General features: G+C 38.6%; 1 protein-coding gene across 3 annotated transcripts in view; it reads left to right on the top strand.

Annotated features, from left to right (window-relative positions):
• Nucleotides 1–16,714, top strand: part of WDR41 (WD repeat domain 41) — a 191,218-nt gene that overhangs the window by 166,959 nt on the left and 7,545 nt on the right. For all 3 annotated transcript variants that reach the window (XM_063612159.1, XM_055232609.2, XM_055232611.2), the window contains exons 8-12: nucleotides 1,285–1,395; nucleotides 10,161–10,345; nucleotides 12,800–12,921; nucleotides 13,735–13,823; nucleotides 14,763–14,896. In XM_063612159.1, the coding sequence (XP_063468229.1) occupies nucleotides 1,285–1,395; nucleotides 10,161–10,345; nucleotides 12,800–12,921; nucleotides 13,735–13,823; nucleotides 14,763–14,896 (641 nt within the window). The remainder of the gene's footprint in view (nucleotides 1–1,284; nucleotides 1,396–10,160; nucleotides 10,346–12,799; nucleotides 12,922–13,734; nucleotides 13,824–14,762; nucleotides 14,897–16,714) is intronic.

Below are 16,714 nucleotides of genomic sequence, written 5' to 3'. Positions count from 1 at the left end.
AGAGACTGAGACATTTTCAGGATGTTAGGCCAGGTTTCTTTTTCTTATGAGTCTTTTAATCAGTGTGTTAGCTTGGTTGAACAGTATATTGCTTGTTATTCCAAAATTCCAGTCTCAAGATCACTTCATAATATTCCAACTAAAGTAGAATTTCCCATAAGTTCAGTGTGTATCAGAAAGAGTTCTCTCTTCTATTGACTGAAAAACCTTCTTTTGACAACCACAGTTTGAATATGAGTGGCTGTCAGGATTAAATAACCTGGTTAGAGATTTGTAGTTTGGTAAAATATTGTCAGAGACACAGAAAGAAGCAAGGCATGACCTATCTTCCAGAAAGAAATGTGAGAAAGAAAAGATACTTTCGTAATTTGAAAAGGACACGATCTCTGAGACTTGTCACTTCTCAGGTGTTAGTCATCCTAATCTTTGAGCATCCACAGCACTTCGTCCAGTGGCGTATTTTTAAAACACTCAGTACATTGACGGTAAGCCTGTTTATAAACAAGTCCTTCTCCCACTCTAGACTGAGCATTTGTGACTGGGCCTTATTCACATTTGGGACCTAGAGTTCCTGGAACATAAATGTTTAGCAAATGTTGATAGAATCCACGTCAGTGGATTTTATTACGGGTTTTCTGTATTGATTAAAGTTAGGATTTATACTAGTTTAAATAAAACTGTATTTGTTAAAGTCAAATAATGAGTAAAGCAACACATTGAACATTACTATAGTCAGAAGAACTGCATGATATATAAACATTATAAGACATACTCAGAGAATTTATAATTTAATGGTATATGCCTAGGAATCAGAAGCTTTTTAAAAAAGAAACTGCTTACATCTTCACTGAGTTGAAGTTAAACTTGGATTTGCAGCTTATTCTGTAGCAGTGCTTACTGGCCTGGGGACATGAGTAGAGAAAGCTGATGGTGGAGGTGATTGAGGGATGTGGGCTAGTCACTGATTAGGGAGGGAGTGAGTTGAGATAGCCAGACATCCATTGAAACCCTAGAGAGAATGGGAGCTTCACTGTTTGGAAAAGTCAGTAAAGGAAGAGAGTTCTTCAGGACACATTCAGTATGGGTTTTAGTAGATCATCTCAAACGTCTCAAGCATTTGAAAGAAATAGTTTAAAGTAGTATGAATAAGGCTTTTTTTTTGGAGACGGGTTTTTCAGTATGGTAGGTATTTTTCACTTAATGAAATGTTCGTTTTTAGAGCAGGAGTAGTATTTTATCCTCTTAGAGCATTGTAATAAAATTTTATCTGTCTTTTTCATTTAGTAATTTTCAGGTTGGTAGCACCCACAGAAGGATCACTAGAATGGGATATTCTTGAAGTTAAGCGCCTCCTCGATCACCAGGATAATATTCTCTCCTTGATTAATGTCAATGGTAAGCTCATTGTGTACATTTATTATGTACAATTTTGTGCGTGTTAACACAACCTGCTCTGAACACGAGCCTTGCTTTGTTCTGGGATTCTAGAATAAGTCACTAAAATAATGGGATTGTCATTCTCTTTTACTCTGAAGTTTTAGCCGGTGGAGCTGAGCAAGTTTCCTAGATTGCTAGGTCTAAGATTTAGGGACAAGGAAAATAGTGTAAGGCAGAGAAAAGAAAATAGAGGAGAACATAATGATCTCAGGCACTGCTTGGTAGCTGTGGGATGACCGTCACAGGCTGTTTCAGCATTTTTGGCAGCTGTTTCTGGCTAGTTCCTCTTTTGTAGAGAGATTGGAAATGTGCCCTTTTGTCTTGCTGTCCACACCATACAATATCACATAGCAAGTTATACACTTAGACTAGAATGAGCAGGATTCAAGCCAGTTGTAATCCTGATTGAAGACTCTCAAAGAATAATACCAAACTAAAGTAAAAGTCTGCAGAAAATGGGTCAGGTCTTCCCTTCCTCGTGGTGGGGGTTTTGACTTGCTGTACATCCTATTTGGCTTCCTAAATGATTTTAATGAGTATCTCCTGTGAGCTAAATCTGACATCAGATGGCAAGATCACAAACCACTGATCTTGACATTCAGTTCACTTGCAAATAAGTGACAGCTTATATCACCAGAACTGTGCTGGGTGATTTGTATATGAAGTCACATGAGAGGGCTTTTGGTGGCTTCAGTTTGATAGTCTGGTGGAGCCTGCAGGACGTTCCTGTAAGGATGCTTGGGAGTATGATATAGTGGGAGGACTAGACAGCACCCCAGCAACATATCTCCCTGAGGCCTGGCTTGGCTTTATTTTTTTTTGTTTGTTTGTTTTTTTTGAGACAGAGTCTCCCTGTGTCGCCCAGGCTGGAGTTCAGTGGCATGGTCTGGACTCACTGCAAGCTCTGCCTCCCGGGTTCAAGCGATTCTTCTGCCTCAGCCTCCCAAATAGCTGGGACTACAGGTGCATGCCACCATGCCTGGCTAATTTTTGTATTTTTAATAGAGATGGGGTTTCTCCATATCGGCCAGGCTGGTCTCGAACTCCTGACCTCATGATCCACTTGCCTCAGCCTCCCAAAGTGCTGAGATTACAGGCATGAGCCACCAAGCCCGGCCGGCTTTGTTTTTAAGCAGTATTTTGCGTGAACGTGAGACAAAGGGGAGTGAGGGGCACAGAGAGGTACCAAGTCTAGTCTCCATTTGTGTCCATTCAGTCACATGTTCAGATACACCAGTAAGAATGTCCCTCCCAGCTCCAAAATCTTCCTCCCAAATAGCCATCTTATTGTAAAACTCAGCTGCAGGTCTTTCTAAGGCCTAGATTGTCTGTGTTGATAGAAATAACAATGGTTGCTGGTGTCCCTTTAATTTTCTCTGGGGGCTCTTTTTCTCTAGCCATGGATGGAGACATAGCACAGAAGGCAAGTTCTTATTTGGGAAGCCCTCTGAAGCCTCATTGGTGACACTGAGTCTTAAGTCTCAAGTTCCCAGGGCTGCTGAGAAAAGCCCAGCAGTATTCGGCCCGTTACACTGGTCACGCTTAGTTATTTTGCTTTAGCAGCGAAGCACTGCTACCATTGAGCCAGCATGGTTACTTAAATAAAGATGATAGGATGGTACAAGATAGCCTGAACTTCATGGCACATCTTTTACCATGTGATATGCAGAGGAACTTACAGTAGTTTCTGAAAGCTTTCTTTGAGTATTCCTTTGCCAAATTCGTAAGGGGAAAAAAGGGAAAACTAAAGAAAAAAGTTGTTTATGAAAGTTACAGAAAGCCTCATGCACTTTTTGCTGTTTTTTATGATCTTTTAAAAAAATTTCTTCTAAAAAAATGGGATACATGTACAGAATGTGCAGGTTTGTTACATAGGTATACGTGTGCCATGATGGTTTGCTGCACCTATCAACCTGTCCTCTCAGTTTCCTCCCCTTCCCCACAACAGGTGCTGGTATGTGTTGTTCCCCTCTCTGTGTCCGTATGTTCTCATTGTTCAGTTTCCAGTTAGAGTGAGAACACGCCGCATTTGATTTTCTGTTCCTGTGTTAGTTTGCTGAGGATGATGGCTTCCAGCTTCATGACTATGTCCCTGCAAAGGACATGATCTCATTCCTTTTTATGGCTGCATAGTATTCCATGGTGTATATGTGCCACATTTTCTTTATGCAGTCTATCGTTGATGGGCATTTGGGTTGGTTCCATATCTTTGCTCTTGTAAATAGTGATGTAGTAAACATACGTGTGCATGTGTCTTTGTAGTAGAATGATTTATATCCTTTGGGTGTATTCCCAAAGTAATGGGATTGCTGGGTCAAATGGTATTTCTGGTTCTAGATCCTTGAGGAATCACCACACTGTCTTCTACAATGGGTGAACTAATTTACACTCCCACCAACAGTATAAAAGTGTTCTTCCTATTTTCCACAGCCTTGTCAGCATCTGTAGTTTCCTGACTTTTTAATAATTGCCATTCTGACTGGTGTGAGATGGTATCTCATTGTGATTTTGATTTGCATTTCTCTAATGATCAGTGATGTTGAGCTTTTTTTCATATGTTTTTTGGCCACATAAATGTCTTGAGAAGTGCCTGTTCATATCCTTTGCCCACTTTCTGATGGGGTTGTTTTTTTCTTGTAAATTTAAGTTCCTTGTAAATTCTGGATATTAGACCTTTGTCAGATGGGTAGATTGCAAAAATTTTCTCCCATTTTGTAGATTGCCTTTTCACTCTGATCGTAATTTCTTTTGCTGTGCAGAAGCTCTTTAGTTTCATTAGATCCCATTTGTCAGCTTTGGCTTTTGTTGCAATTGCTTTTGGCATCTTTATCATGAAGTCTTTGCCCATGCCTGTGTCCTGAATGGTATTGCCTAGGTTTTCTTCTAGGGTTTTTATGGTTTTAGGTCTTATTAAGTCTTTAATTCATCTTGAGTTAATTTTTGTATAAGGTGTAAGGAAGGGGTCCAGTGTCTGTTTTCTGCATATGGCTAGCCAGTTTTCTTAGCACCATTTACTGAATAGGAGATCCTTTCCCCATTGCTTGTTTTTGTCAGGTTTGTTGAAGATCAGATGACTGTAGATGTGTGGTGTTATTTCTGAGGTCTCTATTCTGCTCCATTGGTCTATATGTCTGTTTTGGTACCAGTCCCGTGCTGTTTTGGTTACTGTAGCCTTGTAGTATAGTTTGAAGTCAGGTAATGTGATGTCTCCAGCTTTGTTCTTTTTGCTTAGGATTGTCTTGGCTATACGGGGTCTTCTTTGATTCTATATGAAATTTTAAATAGTTTTTTTCTAATTCTGTGAAGAATGTCAATGGTAGTTTGATGGGAATAGCATTGAATCTGTAAATTACTTTAGGCAATATGGCCATTTTCACAATATTGATTCTTCCTATCTATGAGGATGAAATGTTTTTCCATTTATATGTGTCCTCTATTATTCCTTGAGCAGTGGTTTGTAGTTCTCTTTGAAGAGGTCCTTCACATCCCTTGTTAGCTGCATTCCTAGGTACTTTATTCTCTTTGTAGCGATTGTGAATGGGAGTTCATGATTTGGCTGCTTGTCTATTGTTGGTGTAAAGGAATTCTTGTGATTTTTACACATTGATTTTGTATCCTGAGACTTTGTTGAAGTTGCTTATCAGTTTAAGGAGTTTTTTGGGCTGAGATGGTGGGGTTTTCTAAATATACAATCATGTCATCTGTAAACAGAGACAATTTGACCTCCTCTCTTCCTATTTGAATACCCTTTCTTTCTTTCTCTTTCCTGATTGCCCTGGCCAGAACTTCCAATACTGTGTTGAATAGGAGTGGTGAGAGAGGGCATTCTTGTCCTGTACCAGGTTTCAAAGGGAATGCTTCCAGCTTTTGCCCATTCATACGATATTGGCTGTGGGTTTCTTATAAATAGCTCTTATTATTTTTAGATATGTTCCATCAATACCTAGTTTATTGAGAATTTTTAATATGAAGGGATGTTAAATTTTATCAAAGGCCTTTTCTGCATCTATTGAGATAATCGTGTGGTTTTTGTCATTGGTTCTGTTTATGTGATGGATTAAGTTTATTGATTTGCATATGTTGAACCAGCCTTGCATCCCAGGGATGAAGCCGACTTGATCATGGTAGATAAGCTTTTTGATGTGCTGCTGGATTTGGTTTGCCAGTATTTTATTGAGGATTTTCGCATCGATGTTCATAAGGGATATTGGCCTGAAGTTTTCTTTTTTCGTTGTGTCTCTTCCTGGTTTTGGTGTCATGATGATGCTGGCTTCATAAAATGAATTAGGAAGTCCCTCCTTTTCAGTTGTTTGGAATGGTTTCACAAGGAATGGTACCAGCTCCTCTTTGTACCTCTGGTAGAATTCAGCTGTGAATCCATGTGGTCCTGGGCTTTTTTTGGTTGGTAGGCTATTACTGCCTCAATTTCAGAACTTGTTATTGGTCTATTCAGGGATTCGACTTCTTCCTGGTTTAGTCTTAGGAGGGTGTATGTGTCCAGGAATTTAGTCATCTCTTCTAGATTTTCTAGTTTGTGTAGAGGTGTTTATAGTATTATCTGATGGTAGTTTGTATTTCTGTGGGATCAGTGGTGCTGTCCCCTTTATCATGTTTTATTGTGTCTATTTGATTCTTCTCTCTTTTCGTCTTTATAAGTCTAGCTAGTGGTCTATCTATTTTGTTAATTTTTTCAAAAAACCAGCTTCTGGATTCATTGATTTTTTTGGAGAGTTTTTGTTGTCTCTGTCTCCTTCAGTTCTTCTCGGATCTTAGTTATTTCTTGTCTTCTTCTAGCTTTTGGATTAGTACTTTTTACTTTATAAACTCTATGACTATAAAATTATACTACAGATAATAAATAAGCCAAAAGCGTATTTAGGAATCAAACATGACCAAGTAGTCTGTTAAAATTTGAAAATGATTTGCTGACAGTCTCATCTTGCAGTACATAGGCATGTTAGCCATGATGTGGATGTCAGTGATCCTGAAATGTTTATGTTGTACAGTTCCCTGCTTCACTTGCAGCTCTGCTCCTTTCTCTTCACCCATTACCAATGAAAGATATGGCCAGTTGCTTGGGATTGTACATCACAGGGTAAATCTGTTTTCAGGGGGGCGGCCCCAGGGCAACCTTAGAATTGTATGACACAACACCAACAAGTGTGGATAATGAATACCAGATTTGCTAAAAAGACTGGAATGCCCAGGCGGAAGGTTTTCTAAGACAGACAAAAAATGACTGATAATCTCTCCAGGCAGAAGGCTCTGGGTGCTCCTTTATTTTATTCCTTTTCTTGTATCATGTTGCCAGCATCTTGTGGTAATCATGAAGTGTTAGTACTTGTGAGGGATGGATAGACAGATACCAGGTGAGATTTTCATACTAAATGGCTTTTGATACAGGATGAAAATCCATCCACTAATAATACATCATTGAGGTTGTTTGTCATGAAACATTTTGAATGACCTATTTGGGAATTAGTTTGCCATGAGTAAACTGCTTAAAAATATGTGCTGATTGGCCAGGTGTGGTGACTCACGCCTGTAATCCCAGCACTTTGGGAGCCTGAGGTGGGTGGATCACCTGAGTCCAGGAGTTTGAGACCAGCCTGGCCAACATGGCGAAACCCGTCACTACTAAAAATACAAAAATTAACCAGGTGTGGTGTCACATGCCTGTAGTCCCAGCTACACAGGAGGCTGAGGCAGGAATCGCTTGAACTTGGGAGGTGGAGGTTACAGGGAGCCAAGATTGTGTTACTGCACTCCAGCCTGGGTGACAGAGTGAGACTTCATCTCAAAAAAAAAAAAAAAAAAAGTGCTGATTGAGCTGAATGTCGTATTTTATTTTTAGGGAAAATTCCAACTGGTCATTAATATTTTGTTTCTACTGCATGGAGGAATCACAGACACTTGGAGGATTAAGTCAGAGCAAGCAGCTGCATGGTCTCAGTAGGTTAATTCTGTGTTATGACTGCAGATGCAGAGTGAGAGTCAAGGGGAATCTTCAGTCCTTAGCTTCTCTGGTTCTTTTGCAGTTTGAATGAAATAGGAAAAAGGAGGGAAAGGTGTGGGAAAGAAGGTCCTGGGAAGATGAGTACTGCCTTAACTTTCCAACTACTAAGACTAGAAGCCCGTTTTGCTCCACAGATGAGAAGTGATTTCTCCACAGAGCAAGTTCTATAGAGTCTGTTAATAAACTATAGAAATTAGATATTAATAATCTACCTATTATGGCCTTGGAGTCAAGACAAATAATGTTTACATGTAGGATTGCTGGTAATTCTGTATCTCTTAAGAGATTGTTCACGTGGTCATTAGAGATTTCTGTCGTGCTGGTTTATTTGATAAATGAAATAATTAAATCATAATTACTCATCTATGTATTCCTAAATTAACAAGTAATAGGATGTTTTAATACGATTAATGTGGAATAATACCAGGGGCTCAAAATACTACCAGGGGCGCAAAGATAACATTTGATGTCTTTTTAAAATGGCTACACGTTTATTATTCAATTTGATTTTTATAGTCATCTCATTTAATGCATGAGAAATCCAAGATAAAGGTTAAACTACTTCCTAAAGACCACCTCGCTAGCAAGAGGCAGAGCCAAAATCAGAGCTTGGGTTTCTAGACTAAGTGCATTATACTCTTCTGTCTTACCCTAAATATGTAATAATTTAAATAAATTACACTTATTTGAAATAAGTCTAGCAGTTGTACATTTTCTATTAAATATATAGTGTGTAAAGTATATAATATGTAAAATGGAAAAAAATTCTTTTTTTTGTTTTTGTTTTTTTTTGAGACGGAGTCTTGCTTTGTCACCCAGGCTGGAGTGCAGTGGCGCAATCTCGGCTCACTGCAAGCTCTGCCTCCTGGGTTCACGTCATTCTCCTGCCTCAGTCTCCCGAGTAGCTGGGACTACAGGCGCCCCGCCACCACGCCCACCTAATTTTTTGTATTTTTAGTGGAGACGGGGTTTCACCGTTTTAGCCAGGATGGTCTCGACCTCCAGACCTTGTGATCTGCCCGCCTCGGCCTCCCAAAGTGCTGGGATTACAGGCATAAGCCACTGCGCCCGGCTTTTTTTAAAGGTTTTAAAAACTTGTACAAGTTATACATAATCATAGTAGAAAAATATGAAAATAGTGAAAGCATTAAAAATATAAAAGTTAATATTAAAATCTTTCCACTATCCAGTATTAAACACCAGTCCACATCTTTCTAGGTGATTTTCTGGGCATATGTATGTGTGTACATGTGTATTAATATGGTTTACTGTTTTGTAACAATATGTCATAAATATATTTCCATATCTAAGTTTATATTGTTAAGCATACTTTTATAACTTAATTTTTAATAACAGCATTACTATTTCATTTTGTTGATGTCTTATTCAGTTCTCAATTCGATGTGTAGTTATCTTCAGATTTTTAAGATTGTGTATTTGCACATATATGTATGTAACAACCTTGTACATTTATGTATTTCCTTCAGGATAAATTCCTAGAAGTGGAATTGTTGGATCAAGAGATTTACATTTTTTAAGGTTTTGATACATATTAGCAAATTAATCTTTGAAAAAATACCAATGTATAGTAGGGCATTAGGCAGTACAGGAATGTGCTGATTTCTTATGCTTTTGCCAGTACTGTGTTGGGTATTTTCCTGTTTTATAATATTTCCTGATTCACAAGTCAATAAATGGTATCTCCTTGTTTTTAGATTTCTTTGATTATTAAAGGAGTTGAACATCTTTTCACATGTTTACTGACCATTTGTATTTGTTTTGCCTTTTCAGGTCCTTTTCCCATTTTTTTTCTGCTGTATTTATCTTGTTCTTAATAATTTCCAAGAACTCCTTACGTATCAAGTATAATAAACCTATTTTGTCATCCGAGTTGCAAATTTTTCCCAGCTTTTTGTCATTTAAGTGTATTTGTGTGTGTGTGTGTGTGTATGTGTGTGTGTGTGTTTTAGACTGAGTCTCGCTCTATTGCCCAGGCTGGAGTGCAGTGGCGCGATCTCAGCTCACTGCAACCTCTGCCTCCCAGGTTCAAGCAGTTCTCCTGTCTCAACCTCCTGAGTAGCTGGGACTAAGGCGCACACCACCATGCCCAGCTAATTTTTGTATTTTTAGTAGAGATGGGGTTTCACCATATTGGTCAGGCTGGTCTCGAACTCCTGACCTCAGGTGATCCACCTGCCTCGGCCTCCCAAAGTGCTGGGATTACCGAGCCCGGTCCTTGTTTTTGTTTTGCCAAGCAGCTATTTACTAGGATCTCTTCCCCTGGCACCCCACTCTGCTTCCATTAGAGCCCTTTACCACTCCACATTCCTAAAAGTATTCACCTTTATCTTCCTCTATCCTTTAAGTAACTTTCATGTTTTAATCTGTTTGAAACTTATTTTGGTGTATGATACAAGATAAGGTTCTTTTACTTTTATTCCCCTTAAATGTAACCAGATATTCCAGCATGAGGTATTTCTTTACTGAAATGAAATGCAATCATTATTACATACTAAATTACTAAGATAATTTGAGTCTATTTCTGGCCTTCCTATTCTGTTATATTAATCTTTCTGTTGGCTTGCCTAGGTACCTCACTGTTCTAATTACTGTGGTTTTATAGGGCATTACTACTAGACATTCCATTCAGTTTTACCTTTACCTAGATAAAATGATCGATAATGAGGCATATGTGAACTTTGCCTAGATTTGAGTTTTGTCACCGGCTCCCACATCGGAGAGCTGATCATCTGGGATGCCCTGGACTGGACCGTGCAGGCCTATGAACGCAACTTCTGGGACCCATCTCCACAACTGGACACCCAACAAGAAATAAAACTCTGTCAAAAATCAAATGACATTTCTATTCATCATTTCACATGTGATGAAGAGGTAAAAAATCTATACACTATCTATAAACTTGCCTTTGACATATATAACCCAATTTCTGATTTTAAAAATTTAATCCCATGTTGGACATAAAAAAGGTATCATTCATGGTTTCAGGTTGTGCTTTAAAATGGTCTTTTTCTAAAATTGTATGATTTGTGTTAAAAAAAAAAAGCATTTTAATCTTTGCTTCTAATCTCTCAGCAAGGAAATGATTAAATGGCCACAGATTTACAAATTATTGAAATTTGGGGTTGGATTAAATAATCCCATTGGATTTGAGGTTAATGCTTAAAATTGTTTTAAGAAACACTGTGAAAAAGAGTTCTTTTGAAGATCTGATGCATTTCCTAGTGAGGCAAAGAAAATTAAAAATTTTAGGAATGTTTCTCAGTCTGCTGGCATCTTGGGGCAAGATAAATTGAGTGAGAATTGTTGGATTCCATCTTATAGGGCTTGGGAGTGATGCTTTTGAAGCACTTTAGATCTGTTTTGCTGTAAGAGATTAGTACCAATGGACTACTGAATCTTATCTCTGATCTGAAAAAACAAATCTCTTAGCATCAGGGGCTCAGAAAATGTGTTTAAAGGGCAATTAACTTTTCTAAAGGTAATCACAAGAAATGTTTATGAGTTGTACCCTTCAAGGAGAAGAAGTTGGGGAGGATTTTCTCTATTTTGTGACTTTCTATACTGTTTAAATTTTCTAACAGCATGCACGTTATTTTTATTAAAAATTTCAGTAGTAGTGTTATGTAGCAGGGGGAGAATATGATCCATTTTTCTTTGTACCACTCTTTAAAAACAAAACAAAAGATTAGGATAGGAACAGGACTTAGAAACACTAATATATTCAAAGATCGTTTCTTTGTATCCCAACTTTATTTTGAAAAACTAATATACATGCTAAAAACAGTATGGTCTCAGAAAAGATGAAGACTAGATCACTAAGAGTTGTAGCCCTACGAATTACCTATTTTAAATGTTACATGTTTTTTCTCACTTTTGTGAAAATTAATATTTAAAAGTGTTTTGTATTTTAATCTTAAATTTTTAAATTGATGTTTATTTTCTACTATATATGCTTGATAAAGCATTGTATAGTTTTCCCTAATTTTTCTTTTGTTGTGAGTTCTTTCCTTCTATAAGGGACCATTAGTTATTGATAGCAGGGATAGCGTCTCCATTGAGTAAATGCTGCCTCCAAAGGTCATGAATTCTCTAGTTGTGTTTATAATTTTCTTCCTGACCTTGGATAAATTACTTAAACTGTGCCCAGATTTCCTGGTCTGTAGAATGAGTTTCGGGGGATTTTGGCATTGAATACAATCCACAGGGCTTTCCATTTTAGCACATTGGCTAGCAGTGTTCATTAATGCCCCGGCACTGGGCCTTGGCTGCATTGCTGATTGCAGAGTACTAATCCTGAGAATCAAGGGGATCATTCCAGATTTAAGATTCCAGCAAGCCTTGGGGGCATGCTTTGCTTCAGTTACTATAGGTCTGAGTTGAGTTTGTAGTCTTGGAGGCTGTGTGAGAAAGGTTGGAGGGCCCAGAATCTGTGGTGAAAACAAGAAGGCAATATGTAGGGATATTTGAAAGGTCTGCCTCATGGGGATATCTATTGAGTAAGAATGAATGATTCTAGGACAGGTGCTTGCAGAAATTTCAAAGGCTACTACTGCATGTAAATCGTGAGGAATGAGCAAGGGACTGGAGTAACATGACCTTGATTCTAATATTGACTCCATGTCTCATTTCTTGTGTGACTTTAATCTCTTTAATTTTAACTTCCTTATCTGGAAAATGGCAAAGATGCTTGCCTTTCTTAACAAGATGTTGTGAGGATGAAGTGAGATAAGTATTGGTGAAAATGCTTTCAAAAGATTAAAGTTGTTTTAGTAAAAAGGTATTTATTTCTAATAGTACATTCGGAAAAATGTTTTTGTGAAATCTTCAGAGGATTGCATGATGATAATGTCACTGTAGCCGTGATTTTTTGTATCACTTGTAGGTCTCCTGATTGCTTAAGATGTGGAATGCAAATAATTATGCTTGCATTTTTCAGGCAGAAGGAGCTAGGTAATTTTCCCAAGGATATAGTGTTATTTAAATGAAAACTCAGGTTATCCCTCAACAGCTTCCACTGCAGGGCCAGGCTGCCAGCTATAGCTTTTCTCTAGATATATTTCAGTGAGAAAGAAAGTGGCGCTAAGGGATATACTATGCAGACCTTTCTCTGCATTAGTGGTTGTGCCCTACCTTCTAAATGCTCAGAGCTTTCTTTAGTGCTTTGACATTTTGGGGTTTCAGAGATTAGTACTGTAATTTGGGCTAAACGCTAGGAATGGGAAGGGTAATGGGGGCTTTCTGATGTCACATGAGGCCTGGAAATCCATTACACTAGGAAGGGTGAGTGCTAGTTTTACGCCCATTTCTGAACTTTTCTTCCCCTAGAATGTATTTGCTGCAGTTGGAAGGGGTTTATACGTGTATAACCTTCAAATGAAGCGTGTGATTGCCTGCCAGAAAACTGCACATGACTCCAATGTCCTGCACATTGCCAAACTTCCAAACAGGTACAAGTTCCCATCTGTTCTGCAATAGATGAAAGCAAGTCACGGTTCCCAGGGCTACCAGTGTAATTTCTCAAGTGGCCAAGTTACCTGGCTTCATGGCTTGACCTGCTGTGTTCTTCTGGAAATGGAGAATGCCTGAGGGCTGTCTCTAACAGAAGGGTATGTGGCAGTATATTACAGAATTTACAAGAAGCAAGGTGCAAATGAATTACATTGAATTTCATTGTAAGAAGAGATGATTTAAAGTTTGGTATTTAACAATATAAACAACTTTGGGGCCACTTACAGTGTATCAATTTTTATATTTCTCATAAATCTACCTTCTGTTTGTTTATGGCCAGAATCAAATGGTTGCTAGTCTCCTTGTTGTGTGAGGCTACTACGTGAGTGGTTTCCTCCCAGGGTAGATTTGCTGCTGAGCTTCTAGGGACGAACATATGGACAGGGAATATCATTATTTTCTATGCAGGATATTTTTAGAGTGAGGCACCCAGAGAAGAGACGTAGCAAGAGGAGGGAAGGGGACTGCTTAGGACATTGTGAAGTATAATTCACACTGTTTTCCCAAGTGCATTTTTTTAATGGAGAGAGTAAATTTATAGCATTTGAGCTAATGTAACGAGTAACATGTGGCTTTCCTAAAGGGTGCTTTTAGTTTGCGCTGTAACGTCATGTTAAATTGTGATTTTCATCAGTTCCTGCTAAGAGCTGAATAAAAGCAGTTGAGGGCTCCACTGATTTCTTTCACTGCAAATTTAGCATTGACCCTCAGTGGTGCGCTCTTTTTGTATTACTGATTTTCTGTTCTGACAGGCAGTTAATCTCATGCTCAGAAGATGGCAGTGTACGCATTTGGGAGTTAAGAGAAAAACAGCAGCTTGCAGCTGAGCCTGTACCAACAGGTGTGTGTCTTCTCTCAAAAAGGTAGTCTTTTTCTCTCTCCTTTTTTCTCACGTGAAAGGCAGGAGAAGGACAATTATGTGAAACCACTAAAATAATATGGAAATGCTCCAAATAGGCATCAGATGTTTATAGAAAGCATATGGTAATTGAGATCTAGGATTTACAGCTTAATACTCCCCTAATGTAGAACTGCCACTTCATTTCAAGTAAGATAGAGATTTTCTTGTTTTGAGGGAAAACTTACTTTCTGGTAATCTGAATGACCAAATGGCCTAATGAAGTATTCATTTATATTGTCTATAATTCTGACACACAAAATTTGTACCATCAGATGTCAAACTAAAGCATTCTTTACCCTTGATGTTAAACTCAATTTATGGAAAAATATACTTTTCCTTGTGTGCTTATATCATAATTTTATGAGCTCTTGACTTCCAGGTGTTTAGTTTGAAAAACAAAATTCTGAAGCGTTGAATAAATTAGTTACCAACCTTTGCACAAAAAATCAGATGCTGGTACCTAGTTGCTTCTGGTCCTTTTGACTTCCTGAAGTCCTGGGGTGTTGCTTTTGCACACACACATACAGCTTTTCCCCTGTGCCTTGTTTGTTGATCTGAGTTTTGCCCTTTTTTCCCTTCACAGTTAGACACTGCCATTCAAGCTTTGTTTCTGTCCTGTTTTATTCCAAGTGTCTTTTTGTTAATATACCTTCACCAATGGGTGACTAGGGGCAATAAAAAGAGATGAAGAACAGACCTGGTTAGCTAAGAAAGATGAAATAACATATTCAGAAAACCCTAGCACAGTACTCAGGTACTATCCACTTAGCCCTTGACTAAAACAAGTCTGGAACCTCTTCACATTTAAATTTTGTTTTTCTGATCTCATATTATTGTAAGTATAGAGCACAGTAATTTTGGAAATGATTCTTTTTCTAGGTTTTTTTAACATGTGGGGATTTGGAAGAGTCAGCAAACAAGCCAGCCAACCCATTAAAAAGCAGCAAGAAAATGCTACTTCATGTTCACTGGAGCTTATTGGAGATTTGATTGGACACTCATCATCTGTGGAGGTATTGCTTTTTAGGCACAGAGTGTCCAGGCAACTCCTGCTTTTGCATTTCATTGCTCTTTTCATTCAGTTGGTCTCATAAAGGCATATACTTTTTCTTATATCTGTAGGTGTTTGTCAGATCTGAACATGGAATGGGATAGGCTATAGTATGTGCAGTTAGGATCTCCCTTTCCGGATATATGATTTGAGGAAACAAGGAATGCATTGCTTTTAAGAATGGGCTTCATCACCATTATTTATGAGCTGGAGATAGCTGACAGTAAGGGCAGTGTGAATAATGTTGACTGTATGACAACAGTCAACAGAGGATGCATGAAGGGTTGTGGTTATATGTGTATACAGTTAAAGCCTTAACAGAATCGAATTCCAGGGGCCTTTATCAAATTCATGAACAGAGTCCTGTTTCTCCTGCCTTTGAAGGATAATAGTTTGTTAGCTTTAATGAAACCTATGCCTTGCTTTTCATTGTGCAAATATGAAAATTTTAGTTGAAAATTATGAAATGCATAAGCTTTTAACATGCAGATACATTAGTATTTGCTGCAGGCATCATTGCCTGTAGCGAAGGAATAAGATCAGTTGAGGTAACAGATTAGTTATGAGAACTAATAACAGTGTAATCAGGGCCCTAAGGAATTTCTTAAATTGTTCTTCCCTGTTTCATAGCCAAAGAACAAAAAATTTATTTGAAAGGGCATTCATGCTTAGGAGGAGCAGCGGCAGCATCCTTGTTAGTGAGCATTTCCTGTATTTCAGGCACTGTGCTAAACACTGGCTGCTGGAGTTGAGAGAGAGAGATGAATACAGTCCTTGCCCTCATGGATCTTAGCCTCGAGTGGAGAGAAGGAGTATAGACCTAATAGGCTGTTACCCTAGGCTGCAGATGATGGACCCGAGTAAGCAGCAGTGACTCAGAAGAAACATTTCTTGCTGAATCTTGTAAATGGTTAAGAGGATATAGGACTTGACACTTGAGCTGAACCTTGAAGTTTAGTAGGATGAGTATATAGCCTTGTCATCATAAGCTCCTTGATGTTGGGTACAGTGTCATAGTTATCTTTGCTTTCCTCTAACAGGTAGCTCAGTTTTTAACTTTGTGTTTATGGTTGGGAGGTGAGCATGGACTGTGGTAGACAGAAGGGCAAAGACAGCATTTACGTGGTGGCAAGGAGCACCTTGGCTAGGCTGGAGCGCTGGGTTCCTGTGAACAGACACTAGTAGGGGATAAAGCCTGGGAATGTGGTTTGGGGTCAGATTATGAATGTCCTTGAATGTAAGGCTGAGGAGTTTGGACTTTATTTTTTAAATAGTAGGAACTCATTAAAAAGGTTTTTAGATGGTGGGGAAAACCCCATGTAAAACACATTCAAAATATGTTTGAATGTGGCACATTTCTCATTCTATAAAACTGTCAGCTTCTTAGGAATTTTCCTGAGTGAAAGTGTTGAGACCTGAACATTTTTAAAAAGCATCTCTGGCTTCGTTGATAAAATCTAGGCTATCTTTGCAATGTCACCTGAATTTCCTCATTTCTTTCTTTTAGACAGCATCTCACTCTGTTGCCCAGGCTGGAGTGCAGTGTTGGGTCACTGCACTCTCCACCTCCCAGAATTTAAGCAATTCTCCTGCCTCAGTCTCCCAAGTAGCTGGGATTATAGGTGCCCGCCACCACGCCCAGCTAATTTTTGTACTTTTAGTAGAGATGGGGTATCACCATGTTGGCCAGGCTGGACCTCATTTCTTTCATATTTTCATCCTTGCTCTACCGGCTCAATCCCTCTACCTGTGTACTGAATTTTGTTTTCCAGTTTCCGAA

The sequence above is a fragment of the Symphalangus syndactylus genome, chromosome 11 (genome assembly GCF_028878055.3).
Source record: "Symphalangus syndactylus isolate Jambi chromosome 11, NHGRI_mSymSyn1-v2.1_pri, whole genome shotgun sequence".
Classification (NCBI taxonomy): Eukaryota; Metazoa; Chordata; class Mammalia; order Primates; family Hylobatidae; genus Symphalangus; species Symphalangus syndactylus.
This window is presented reverse-complemented; position numbering and strand designations above follow the sequence as displayed.